Consider the following 13,570-nt stretch of genomic DNA (forward strand, 5'->3'; position numbering starts at 1 on the left):
CCAAATATCACGAATATGGAGCAAGCAACCTTGGTGGATTTTATTACAAGTCTGTGTGAGATGTGAGTGGACAACATATAAGGAAAGGTGTGTTGTGTTATCGTGTTTTTATCGCGTATTAAAAAAACTAAAAAAAAGGTGGGTATGTTTTAATTACTCTTTCGGTCAGAAAGTTATTTCAGACAATTTCTGAAACAATCAAATTGAACATCCCATTATACCAATGGAAGATTAAAATAAACACACGTTTTAGAATACGTACACACATATTCAAAAAACAACAAGAAAAAGTACATGGTTGTGATAAGCATAAAAAAACTTGAGAGTGAAAGATCGTAATAGTACAATAAACTCAAACAAACAACAATTCAAAGAAGAAAGCGATAAGATAATAATAAGAAAAAGAGAAAGAGAAGGAGAGAGAGAAAGAGAGAGAGAGAGAGAGAGAGAGAGAGAGAGAGAGAGAGAACAAGACATTATTGGAGAATGAGAGAGAATAAAGAATGAGAGACACTGCGTCAGCACGGGCCAGCAGTAAGTCCACCAGCAGTTAAAATGGACGTTAAAATGTAGGTCAATTACGTACTTGACATTTTTGTTTTTGTAAAACACCATTGAAGTGTAATTTTTGGCAGCTCGGTTCGTGTCGGATCTTTTTTTTTTGTGAGCTCTACCGTTCCTTCCGTTCTCATTTTACCCCACTAACATTGCCCTCCAGCGTCGATGGATCCTTACCCGTGCGGTAGCAACAAAATAAGGTCACCGATGGGCCGAAAACGAAAACAAACGTTAACGGAAGAAATACCTGTTTTGCTTCGAGCCGGGAGAAAGAGTTGGCCAAGTGCCGTAGGGCTACGCCGGAGAAAGCAAGAGCAGAAGTGAAAGAAGCCGCGAATGCGTGCTCCATTCAGGATTACCGGGAAGAACGGGCGTTAGTTGGTGTCGATCGTTGCGTGCGTTAGGATGGCCGTGAATGTGGTACGATGGTGGCTGATTGGTTCGGTGCTGCTGGTGCTATGGGCGGGCTGTCAGATTCAGTGTGCTAGTGGCCAGCTGGGGGTGCTGGCAGTGGTGGTGGTGGTTCGTGGTTAGACAAGTTTAACAAACTGCTCAGTCGTTCGAAGACGCGCAATGCTACCGAAGGTAATGGGAGGGCGGAATGTAGCACGCAGCTGTTCATGTGAGTCATGCCGCGTATGTTGATGATCTTTTCCGTCGTTTGTTTCATTCGTTTCGGCACCCCAGACAACGAGGTTCTCGATGCGGAAGAGTACGACTTCATCGTGGTGGGTGGTGGAACGGCTGGAATGGTGCTGGCCACCCGGCTGTCCGAAAATCGTAACTGGAGGGTGCTGCTGCTAGAGGCGGGCCAGTACGGAACGAAGCTGTTTAACATCCCGATAGGGTTCCAACTGGCCGTCCTGTCCGATGCGTACAATTGGCGGTTCTTGAGCGAACGGCAGCATCATGCATGCTGGGGTAAGTGGGCTAGTCCTCACGGGTCTGTTGAAAGGGCTGTTGGTGACGTATTTTGTGTTTGCTTCCTGCTAGGAACGATCGACGGTCGCTGTCCGGTGGATATCGGTAAAGGTGTCGGTGGAAGCACGCTCATCAACGGGCTCATCTTCTCGCGCGGCAATCGCGATGACTACGATCGCTGGAGCGCGGCCGGAAACGATGGCTGGTCGTACGACGAGGTGCTGCCATACTTCCGCAAGTTCGAAAAGGCGACCGGTGAAAAGCCTGACGGTAAGTTCCGTGCCGCCGGCGGTCCTGTACGGGTGGAGCGATCGGCGTACCGATCGGAGCACGCGCGCATCTATCTGGAAGCGGCAAAGGAAGCCGGCTACCAGCACGTCGACTATAATGGGCGTACGCAGTTTGGAATTTCCCCCGTACAGGCAACGATGACGAAGGGACAGCGCCTGTCCGCCTACAATGCCTATCTGCAACCGGTACAGAAGAAGCGAACGAACCTTAAAACGCTGACGGGCGCGCTGGTTACGAAGATTATGATCGATCCAACCACGAAGGTGGCGGAAGGAGTTCGATTCACCCGAAATGGACAACGGTTCGAGGTGCGGGCACGCAAGGAGGTGATCCTCTCCAGTGGTGCCATTCTTACCCCACAGCTCCTGATGGTGTCGGGTGTGGGACCAAAGCAGCACCTCGAGTCGCTCGGCATACCGGTGATTGAGGATCTTCCCGTCGGTGAAACGCTGTACGATCATCTCGGTTTTTCCGGGCTGCAGATCGTGATGAACGGTACCGGGTTCTTTGCACCGGGAGACATTCCAACGTTCGAGAACTTCTACGAGTATCTCAAGGGCAAGGGCGTGCTGACCGTGCCGGCTGCAGTAGAGCTCGTTACCTATCCCAATCTGACGCTCGCTGGCCGGCGCGGACCAACGCTCGAGCTGATGAATCTGATCAGCTCGTTCGCCGTGGACAAGGGTACGACGGCGAAGAACAGTGTGCGCATGCGAGACGACATCTACGAAGCCGTCTACCGACCACTCGAGACGCAGAACCACTTCACCATCATCGTGCAGAACCTACACCCACTGTCCAGCGGAACGGTTCGGCTGCGCACGGCCAACCCCACCGATGCGCCCATCATCGATCCGAACTATCTGGTCGAGGAGCTCGACGTGGACGTAGTGCTCGAAGGCATTCGTGAGGTGCAGCGCGTCCTCGAGACGGAGGAGATGCGCCGGTACGGGGCGACCGTGTGGGCCGCACCGCTGCCCAACTGTGTGCAGCACGAGCGAGACTCGGACGACTACTGGCGCTGTGCCATCCGCACCGTGTCGTTCTCGCTGACCCACTTCATGTCCAGCTGCAAAATGGGGCCACCGACGGACGCCGATGCGGTCGTTAGCCCCGACCTGCGGGTGTACGGGGTGGAGAATTTGCGCATCGTCGACGCGAGCGTTATTCCGGAACCGGTTTCCGCGCATCCGATGGCAGCGGTCTATATGGTGGCGGAAAAGGCGGCCGATCTGATCGCACACCAGTACGCGGACGACTGAACGTTGCGCTGGGCTGGGGCGTGGGATGCAACGAGGAAGAGGGACTTTCGCAGCGATTTGGCGATACCACGCGATGGTACAATGTCGTAACGGGTGAGAGCGATGAGTTTGACCGGATACACGACGATTATCACATCGCTCGATTGGCGCTGGTGGTAGCGTTCAGCTGGGCATGTTTATACCGGCCGTTCGAGCCCGGCAGTGGTGAAGTTTATTAGGTTAAGCTTAAAAAACATCGATCGATAATAAATGAGTATTAATTTATACAAAGCTTGCGCAATGGGCGCCGTTCCAGGAGGAGTTTGGGTTTGAGAAGAATTTTCTATACCTTCACATCTGGCACATCGGTTGGATAGGCGAAAGCATGCTTAAAGCTAGAATGTCTCAATTAGTTCTGAAATTATGTTAATCAGAATCTCTGACTTAATTTATAAAAATGGTGCAAATGGTTTGTTGTGTGTAGTGAGGATTCATATGGGCGAATAACATGAAAAGTATTGTTGATTTAAAAATAAATAAATAGTAAATAATAAATGCAGTTAATATTTCAAACCAGCAATTATTATGGTAAAAAGATAATATTTATGTGCGTTAGAATGTGCTCTAAATACGGATATTTAAACGTATCCGCATAACATGACCTTTGAAATTATTTCAAAATTTTATAAAATGATTTTTAGTCAACACATTGCAAAAACATTTGCCAGATAAACGGAGGAGCAGATAAATACACAATAAAATGCAAAGAAAAAATACTGAAAATACAATCATGAATAAGTCAATTAATTAAACAATGAAAATTGAGTTGCAAACAAGAAAACATTATGTATACAGAACACAAGTACACCAACAGCGTCTCGAGTAAATACAGGAAGAAACAGATTAATGCACAATAAAGGCTAATTTAAATGCGAAAAAAATAAACAATACAATAAAACACAATAAAACTGTTCAAAAACTTTATAAAACGAAGTCGTAGAATCTGTTTGCTATCGAGATGCCGAGAGAAACTCAATGAATAACGATTATTACGCTGGTAAGTTAATAATACATTTTATTACGCGGAATACAACTAATTGAAGTTGTTATATTCGGTATTTCATACTGTCCAATTGGTATTTATTATTGATAACTGGCCAAGTTGATCGAAACATATTACGAACTATGAGTATTAAGCACCAGTAATGTGAATTAACAGCATCCTACATTGAGCAGGTTTGTTAAGTTGTTCGTTTGTAGTTCAGTTTTTTTCGTGGCAGTCCTAAGTAGAATCATCTATGTTTGAGATATTAGGATTAATCTCATAAAATGTCTGATTTACCATGCATGATTGTAATTGATCATTTCTATAAGTTGTATAAGTTCTACCACGGATTGCAAGTCGTCTCGTTATTACTATAAAAAGCACTGGCTTAAGATGTTACTGACTAACTACATATTAAGGAAGATATTCAATTTTAAAATTTGATGCTGTAAATTATCTTTTACATCTTGTTTGTACCTATGTAATGTAACCGGCTTTTGCGCGCGACTATTACTTGAAACAATAGTACGACAGAAACTAAGGTATGAATGAACACAGAAACAAACATAACTGACCTTTACATTCCGTGCATCGCACAATGTCCATCATACAATTGACTGATAACGAATGCCTATTGCTTTTTCTCCAAAATCGCACCAACCCAAAGGACGAGCAGGCAATTGTCGTACCTCCCCTGCCAAACGCCCCCTTTTAAAAGGACGTCGCTCCTTCCCCGGATGTCTCGCTGCCGGATAACCTCGAATACGGTCGGGTGTTAATTATGTTTCTCCCAGCCCGACACCCTGCGGGCATCAAGAACATCACCGTACATCAGCTCTCATTACCTTAATGTCAGACGGTTTATTAGAAGCCTTGGCGGCGAATGACTTTACACGACCGGGCTACCGGCACCGGAGCACCCACCCCTAACGCGATCGCACATGGTGTGGAATGTTTGAGCGGGCGTATTTCCTTAGCCAGTCACGCGGAGCAAATCAAGCGAGAAAATCAAAACAAACAACCGAACCCGCATACCGTAGCGATGTGAAGAGAAGGGCGGTGAGGTACTATTTGGTCACTCACGGCGAGCACTCAGCTCGTTAAAAGTATCAAGAGAGAGAAAGGGGAAGGGGGAAAAGCTCGAAAGCTTTCGGAATGGGGATGAAAAGCTCTGACCAACCTATGGTGTGAGTGTCAGACAGTTGATGTCGAAGATGTTAAGGATAGTTTATGTAATTACATAAAAAGATAATTTTTCAGTGACATCATTTGAAGGTCATTTGCATGTCTCAAAAACGAACATTTTTATTATTGTTTTTGTTTTTTGTATTCAATGTAAAAATAAAGCAATTATATTCAACACATAGCTCAGAGTTAAAAAGCATAAATTATTTTTTTACAGTTTCATATAGTTAAACTTCAACTTCAACAGCGTAAAATTACATTACTTGCGCCAAAAATTGCCTGTAGCCTGTAATAATTTATACTGCTTTCTGTTATTATTTACAGATAATACTCAATTAAACACGCTGAACGTGCTACTACACTCTCTAGAATATCATCCTCAGTGAGTACCTAGTAACAGTTTTCGCTCCACTCGAACCGAACTCGAAGCGAAACGACTGTTCCACCTCCAGTTCTGTAACGCGACCTGCGCCGAAGTCTACGCAGCGACGAACTTCGTCCAGGTAAACAGAGGTGGCAGACGGCACAGCCTCAACAGTACGATTCAAATCTCGTCCCCAAGCAGTCGCACTAGACTACTCCGCCGGTCCGTTCGTCTGTCTGTTCCGTGCGCATCTCCCTATCCGGACTGGTCGCATCGTTCGTGTAAGTGCATCTTTCCATCCGTGGGAACCTGGCTGTAAGCAAGTGATGATGTGATTGAGTGGAGGTGAAAAAAATAATACGAACGTTCGTACGGACGAATCGATTAGCTGGCCGAGACTGCGGATTCGTTGACGCTGAAAACTGAAAGATAGATTGCAAGCGTGATATTAGCGAGAAAATAGTGCATCAGTGCAGGGTTGACTACTGGCAAAACCGATTGGGTGTTACGTTAAGCTGTTTAAAACCGTGATATATGTGTACGTGTTTGACTGACGTGATGAGTGAGGTGGTGGGTGGTGGGGGGTGGTGGTGGGTGGTGTGGGTGGTGGTGGGTGCTGATTGACGAAGTTACTAAAGTGTGCTGCTGCCAATGCAGTAGGAAAGGGAGGATGCTACCATCGGTTTGGTTTGCGTTTGGTTGTTCAATAGAAACAGTGTTTGGGATGCTTGTTTAGTTGTTGCGGCAACGATCTGTCAACCAGCATATCGTTACACCACCAACTACGTTCGGGGGATTCGAGTACAATTCGAGGCGGGTGTACTTTAACGGCAGCAAAGACCGGGAGATAACAAAGGAGGTTCATCACGAAAGACCAATGGTCATCAATGGAGCAATAGTAACAATTTGGAAGAGTGTTTTGTACTATTCGGTGATAAAATGACGGTCAAACGAACTCTGTGTGTAAATTGTACATATAACAAAAAATGTGGAGTTGATATGTGCTTGCATATCAACAAATAATTCATAGTATTATGATACTTGTACATCCTATCAGAAGTTAACCTTTCGCCATAAAGAAGATACTAAACGTCCTCTAAGCATGCGATCCGGTAACCTTCGTCCAGCCCCTTCTGAACACTGCCTTTAACCGATAGGAGGCGTTTTGGCGTATGACATATTGCAAGCTATCGGCATCAGTTAAATCATCATAACGTTACAGCAATTTATGGCACCTCCTTGGGCGCTCGAGGAGAGCTAGCTGATGCTGCGTGCGCCAATCTTGCTGCCGTCAACGCCTACGATACCCACCCTCAGCGGGAGTTGTACTCGTGCTCGGTCGCTCGGTGTCATGTGATTAATGTTAAATGGTTTTTCATTATTATTTATTAATAAATTTCGATCCACTCGCCAAGGTCGATCAGGCTCCAGGTGTGGCCTTCCCATGGTTGAATGAGTCACAGTTTTCGTAGCAGAGCAGCATGGGTTTGTTTTTGGCGACCAGACATTCTGTCATTTCGCATGCCTAATTTTGGGAAGAGGTGAAAAACATTTCCGATGTTATTCCCTCTCTCTATCCACACTGCAGTTCCGATGATAATGATGATCCCTTGATGAATGATGTTCTTAGGTGTGCGAAACATGACGCACTTAATCATCCACGGGAATGGTGACAATTCGGAACACTATCCCCCAAAAAAGCATGTCACGCGTACTGTCAAAAGTAAAGGGGACGTTGGCGTTGATTTGGTTTTATTGAGTGACCTTGTTTTCAGCCCAACAGGTTCGGGCTTCGCTTTCTCACACAAAGGCTTTCGATTCGGCCAACAATGGGAGGAGTGTGTGTCGATAAAAATAAACATTGCTAAAATAAATGCACCACACAATGCAGATTAAAGTGCACCCAACTGCATACATATTACGCAATTTTTGGGTTTGTCGATTACGCAATGCCGGGCTCTCCTTGGAACTCGAATGGGAAATTGTAGTAGAAAGAGAAGGTTTAATGTTTTACCGATCGTTATCCCAAGGCATATCGACAGGGGGAAATTGCGCTCAAATTTAAGTAAAAAATACTAAAATCTCATAAACCGTCATAATTTTATAGCGTCTCAATAAAGGTGAGATTGTTGGGACCTTGGTTTACTTGCCCAAACCCAGCATGAATCGGGCGCATCTGCTCCTAGCTGATTCCAACACACAAGTGTGACAAAAGCGCACGGCATGACCTTTAAAAGCACAGGTGTTTATGGAGTTACTGTTTTTGTTTAGTTTGATTCCTTACCATCGGTCTCCTTCGCTTCCTTAAAAAGGGTGCAAAATCGTAACAAGCCGTAGGTTAATGGATTCATCATTCTTTTTGCACGGATCTGTCACAGGCATGCACGAAGGCACACGGTGGCGACGATGCGCATGAACGTCCTCCACTGCCTAACACACAGAGAAGCAACAGCAGCAGGAGCATCGGCATCGTCACAGCCATTCGTTGACAAGTATTCCATTAGAAGAATTATTGAGTGCGACAAATGGCTTTTACTCGAGCATCTCATGAACGCTCAATGCTCGAAGATCAGTGTATTTTTTTGAATTGTAATAATTAGGTTTCAACGTATGGTTTTTATTAAAAGCGAGCGGCGTATTTTGTGCATAATTAGTTATTGTCCCAACATGCAAAAACGAAACAAAATGAAGGCTTTTAAAAACTCAATCTTTCAACACAAAGAAACTCTTGGACATAACATTCCGGCGGCAACACCACAAGCCTTGATCGGTTCAAACGATAACCGATTACCAACCGGTTGGTGCTGTCACAGCATCCTGCTTATCTTACCATCTCACCACTCGATTAATGCATTGCAAAGGCTTGCATCGTGTGTAGAACACATGAAGCGAGATGTCATATGCACCGCATGAGGTGAAAGCAAATTGCGCTAACGATCACTTTTTATTGACACGCACTGTGTTGCAATAGGCGCATTAGCTTCAGAAGAACCTTTATTGTACTGGAGTCGGAGTCGGCGTTGATTGACGGGCTACAGCAAGAACTACGCATCTCGCAAAATAGGAGAGGCAGGTGCCATTAGCGCACAGTGCGTTACTTGTCTGCATTACTGCGAGGGGAAGTTCATCCGGTGTCTGTTAAAGCTTCTTGCATCTTGCGCTCTGCCGCTTACCTTGCATTGAACTTCAACCCATGACCGGCGGTGGTGTAATTCTTGCCAATATACATTCCTTTCGAAAGCACAAGAATCCTTCAAGAATAATCACCCAGAGGTTTTGTGGTGCCTCGTTAAGCAAAATTGAAATCAATTAAACGCTAATGATAGCGGCATGATAGTGTCGATGTGCTGTGTTGCGTGGGAGCGCTGAAGGAAATCATCAACGTCGATCGAGAACGTGCCGGACGGCCTCCCGGCAGCCAAATGTCAACGATGCTTCTCGGTTGCAGCAGGAGGGCAGATGATGTCTGATTTTTCGGAAACCTTCCATCCGTGTAACTACACTCGACTTCCGTGTGAAGGTCTGGTCTGATCGGACTGGTACGCGCTATCGCAACAGTGGCATCTAGCCAGTACATTGAATCCGCGAGAACTCCAACGACGACGACGACGACGACGGTCGGGTTAGAGTTCGGTACAGCTAATTCCACCATTGGAGCGATATCTGATTTCATAGCGAAGGGCTTTGTAGCAGCAGCAGCAGCAGCAGCAACAGCAGCAGTACGAGTCGGTGGTTTTGGTTGCAGCAGAGACTAACCCTTTGCCGACCTGTGGAGGGCGGTTAGCTCAAGATTAATTATCGCGTAATATGCGTACTCTGTGTGTGGTGTATGGGGAGCCTACGGTACACATTGATCTAGCGAGAGAGCGAGAAAGAAAAGGAAGACGAGCTTAGATGGGCAGCAATTGTTTTGAGTAAAGGAAAGGTGTTTTGGAGGCTGTGTGTGTTGGTGCCGATGGACTAATCGTCAGTAGAGGATCAGATGTATCTCGTTACGGTTGCGCACGGCATGCGAGCGTTTTCGTCATGCCCTTGCCCACACGCATATGTCCTTCGGTGATCCATACACAACGACTTCAATGATGATGTGCCGTGTGCGAGATGAAATGATTGTTTAGGCGAAGAAGTACAACCATTTCCAAATCTTAGGTTGTTTTGTTTCTCTCTATTTCTCTCGCTCGCTCACTCTCTTGTGTCAGAAAACCATTTATCGGTACGCAAATAGGCGTTTAACGATAGTTTAAACCTGTTGCGTTTGCAGTGCCTAGAAGGGTCGCCTTGCTGTCCACACAATCTGCTCGACTGTGGACTATGGGGCAGATATGTCCTTGGGTTTAATTTCCTTGCTCCAATGGATGCGAGCAAAGATGCTGCCTGATACAGTTATGAAATATAGGAGTGATGTGTGATTGAAGAAAAAAAATGAAAATTAAACAATTTTGCATTGCATTATGGTACCGTGGTTGTGTTTGGTCACACACGAAAGCGACCCACAAGGTCATGCTGTGTTGCAAAGTAAACGCATTTTTGTATACAAAAACAATCACTACAAGAATAAAACTAAGTGATCCGATTAGGAAACTTGCTTTAAACGTTTACCGTATCTGTAGCACCTTAATCCGCTTCGCTATCGGTAATTGAGTGATTGAAGTGTTTCAGGACGTAGGCATACGATGAGATAATCCCAACAGAACGAGGTTGTAGTCGATAGTTAAATTAAAACTCGATTCAATAAGGAACGCCTCCATCTAGGCGTTTTCGCTCCTTCGCCACTTTTATCAAGTAGATAAAGAGTTCGATCGCTAAAGATCACCCAAACCAACATCGTCGTAGAGCCCGCTGCAATCATATTATGTTTCCGAACGGCGATCGAGCAATATCATTATCCTTCGGATGGCCTGTGATTGCGTAAACGGTGGAAGTAAGCGGCACTTGGTCGCTGTTGATCCTCCAACAGTCTGCCTCTTCCAAGCACCCTTACACCATTAAACGCTATGATTTGTGGCGATGAAATTGAGCGGAGGGTGTTTATCCCTTCACCCATTGCCTCCTCACCCGCGCATCATTCATTGTGTGCATCGATGATGATCCGGTTGATCTTGCCACTTTGCAGTTCGTCCGCATCTCGCGCGTACCGTGCCAAACCGTGCGCGACCTTCGTGTAGTCGCGCAAATAATAGCGAAAAAGTGGCGTCGGGCTAACTAAAATATAATAATAAAAAAGAAGAACCAAGCTGATCGACTGATCGTGTGACTCTTGCACGCACAATCATGATCGGGGGGTTGCGTGCCGTTTAAACGACGCAAGCTAAAAATATTAAATGTCAAATGTGGTGTAATCCTGCTAAATCGAGAAAATCGAACGTTCTTGGGTAAGTGGTAGCGATCAGGTTATTTAATTCTTTCTTCTATCTCAATAACAGGAACAAACTGCTAGGTGCAGTTTCCGACATCGGCTTTGTCCACAAAAAAGCGCCACAACGAGACAGACATCCCCAAAGTGATGACTTGATGATAGACAAGTATTCTGAATCAGTGTGAACATAGTTGATCACTAAAGAAACAGTGGATATCATATTCCGACAGTGAATGTGCGTGATCTAGTGTTCCAGTTTTACGTGTGCAGTTCAACGGAAAGGTTTTCCTTAAGCAATCAGTTTCTAAACTACCCCGCAAGAGAATCCTAAACGTTCGAGAGATGGGAACGCAACAAAGATTGCGTACTATCGCGTCCTTCGCAGTGCTGACATTCCTGGGACTTACCTTCGCACAGGATGATTCGTCACAGGTAAGTCAAACCGTTGCGCTGTTTGCCCAAAATCTTCCATCCCTCTATTTATTGCTCTAAAACGACGCACAAGCACGCTCTATCGGTGACATTTCCATACAAGGGAGCCGTGATGCTTTCTCAACCGTTTTCACCCGAATGATGATTTAACGTGTGCGCAATCGTATTCGCGAGTTACGTATCGAAACATGACGACGGGTGACGCTAGGGTACGGTTTGCTGGACGGAAATGTCAGCGATAGAATAATTTATGCTCCGCTTTGGTGCCCTTCCGTTTGAGGTTCGGTTGCCGCAACACGATGGCTGCCCTTGGTGGTCGTGTCGCACATAGCTGCCATTTTTTTCCAATCCTATTGTGCTCGCAATGCGGAGGGCGAACGAAAGAGCCACCACCGCCACGCTCGGTCCGTAAGAATGTATAAGCCCGTGCTTACCGTCGATTGCCGATATCGGCGTTGAAATCTTGAATGTCAGATCGGAAATCAATCGGTATTAGTAGCGGCATAAATTATGCTTACCGGTGTGGTGGCGGAGTGGGGAGGGGATGTTTTTCGCAATTGCATAATGTGTCGATTGATCGGTCGCTGCGCTGCACGCGAGACTTGCTTAGTTCCGTTTTTCGGGAGTGCGAAGAGTGCGATGCGTTCTGTGTGTGACGTCTCGCCTGTGTCATTTGCGGTTTATCGAAGGTTGTTAGTAAGGGCATGTGGTGTGCCCTTGCGGTTGCAAAAACGGGCAGCCGTGATTAGCCGGCTCCAAGGATAAAAAGGTGTGAAATTTATTACTACGCGTTTTTTTCTTCCAGCTTCTTCGTTTAATAGCTTATGGCGATTAAACCATTTGGTGAGTAGTATTGATGGACAAGGAAATGTTAAGAAATTGACTTTGTAGCGATCGATTGCGTTTGCGTCGTTCATCACTCTGACAAAACCGACCTTTTTCGCAATCACTGTCAGAAAATGCGTTATCGGGCAAGCCTCACCCTGGAGCTGAGCGAATTCAGATACGGAATCACCCAAAAACTTGTTTCGAGCTGTGAAGCGAACGCGTCATAAATATTCATAACGAACGCACGAACCGCTTACGAAAATGTTTGTAAGTTTTGATGTTTTATGCTCGTACCCACTAACGCCCTTAATTGCACCACCGTGCATCGTGATGCGTTAATTCGCATTAACAATCGTCTAACCGTGCCCATCTTCATCGGGACTGTTATCATCACCTCATTTTTCTAACCTTTTGCACCTTCTCGTTTTGATTGTCGATTGACGCTTAAATCGATTTTGGAGGCACGAGTCACTACACACACACGCACGACTCAGGCACGCAATAAGGAAAGCTTGGACTCACATATCTTGAAAATCAGGTTCCTCGCTGTTCGTTCAGCCACAAAAAAAAACCGGCCCAGAGTCCCTGACCTGATCTTGTGAATGAATTGCAGCAGCAGTGTACGACCCGCAACGACCACACCAACATCGACGTGGAGTGCAACATAGTGTGTCTGTGTGTTCCGAATTCGCCGCTTATCGTGGAGATCGCGTGTCGCTGAAGATCACCCGTGTCACCAGGTGAGGGTAGAGAGGCTGATGCTCGCCTCAAACAACCGCCAGTGACATCGAAGTTGCCGGAGAGACCTTTCAAGACCTTTCTTTCTTTCTTTCTTGTCGGCTGCAGTGAATTCCAAGCTGCGCCCTCGGGCGATAGTAACAGATCTATCTTTGAATGCAGTTTATGCCGGCTGTGGGCAGTATGGTGAAACCGGTTGTCGGATTTTTGTCTGACCAATGTCAAACCATACAGTCTGACCAACGAGATTATCGTTCCAATCGATTCGTTGGCCCAAAGATGTAAATACGGTTAAGTACGATTGGCAAAAAGGGTAAAGTACTAGAATCAGCAACGTTTGCGTCTGTGCAGTCACTCGTCTGCGGAGTTGAGTAAACGATGATTTTGCGTCAAATGAAAGGAATGTGACCTGTTGTTGGGAACTACTCGGAAGATGTGGAATCACATAGGGTTGTCCGCGTCATGGGATTTTCTTCGCGGGCTTTATCGAGTGTGATTTACCTGAAAAAATGGCTAGAGGCGATCATTATGCTTTTCGCCCGTTGACTCAACCAGGTGTTTGGTGCTGATCAACAAATTTCTCTTTGAAAATGAAGGCCACATTGGGGAAT

General features: G+C 45.9%; 2 protein-coding genes across 4 annotated transcripts in view; both read left to right on the plus strand.

Annotated features, from left to right (window-relative positions):
• Nucleotides 1–963: 963 nt before the first annotated feature.
• On the plus strand, nucleotides 964–3,974 carry LOC121590790 (choline dehydrogenase, mitochondrial-like). The gene is made up of 4 exons (XM_041910786.1): nucleotides 964–997; nucleotides 1,054–1,143; nucleotides 1,246–1,479; nucleotides 1,552–3,974. The coding sequence occupies exons 1-4, from the start codon at nucleotides 964–966 to the stop codon at nucleotides 3,030–3,032; spliced, it is 1,839 nt and encodes a 612-aa protein (XP_041766720.1). The 3' UTR covers nucleotides 3,033–3,974.
• Nucleotides 3,975–5,755: 1,781 nt separating this feature from the next.
• The window catches only part of LOC121587941 (mucin-5AC-like), a 40,698-nt gene continuing 32,883 nt past the window's right edge, over nucleotides 5,756–13,570 (plus strand). Inside the window, exons 1-2 of one of the 3 annotated variants that reach the window (XM_041905315.1) lie at nucleotides 5,756–5,920; nucleotides 11,029–11,393. In XM_041905315.1, coding sequence (XP_041761249.1) covers nucleotides 11,304–11,393 — 90 coding nt within the window. In that variant the 5' untranslated portion in view covers nucleotides 5,756–5,920; nucleotides 11,029–11,303. Of the gene's footprint in view, nucleotides 5,921–5,945; nucleotides 6,144–11,028; nucleotides 11,394–13,570 lie in introns of those variants that run through there. The other 2 variants (XM_041905314.1, XM_041905316.1) reach the window with 2 other exon arrangements.

Source organism: Anopheles merus, chromosome 2R (assembly GCF_017562075.2).
Source record: "Anopheles merus strain MAF chromosome 2R, AmerM5.1, whole genome shotgun sequence".
Lineage (NCBI taxonomy): Eukaryota > Metazoa > Arthropoda > Insecta > Diptera > Culicidae > Anopheles > Anopheles merus.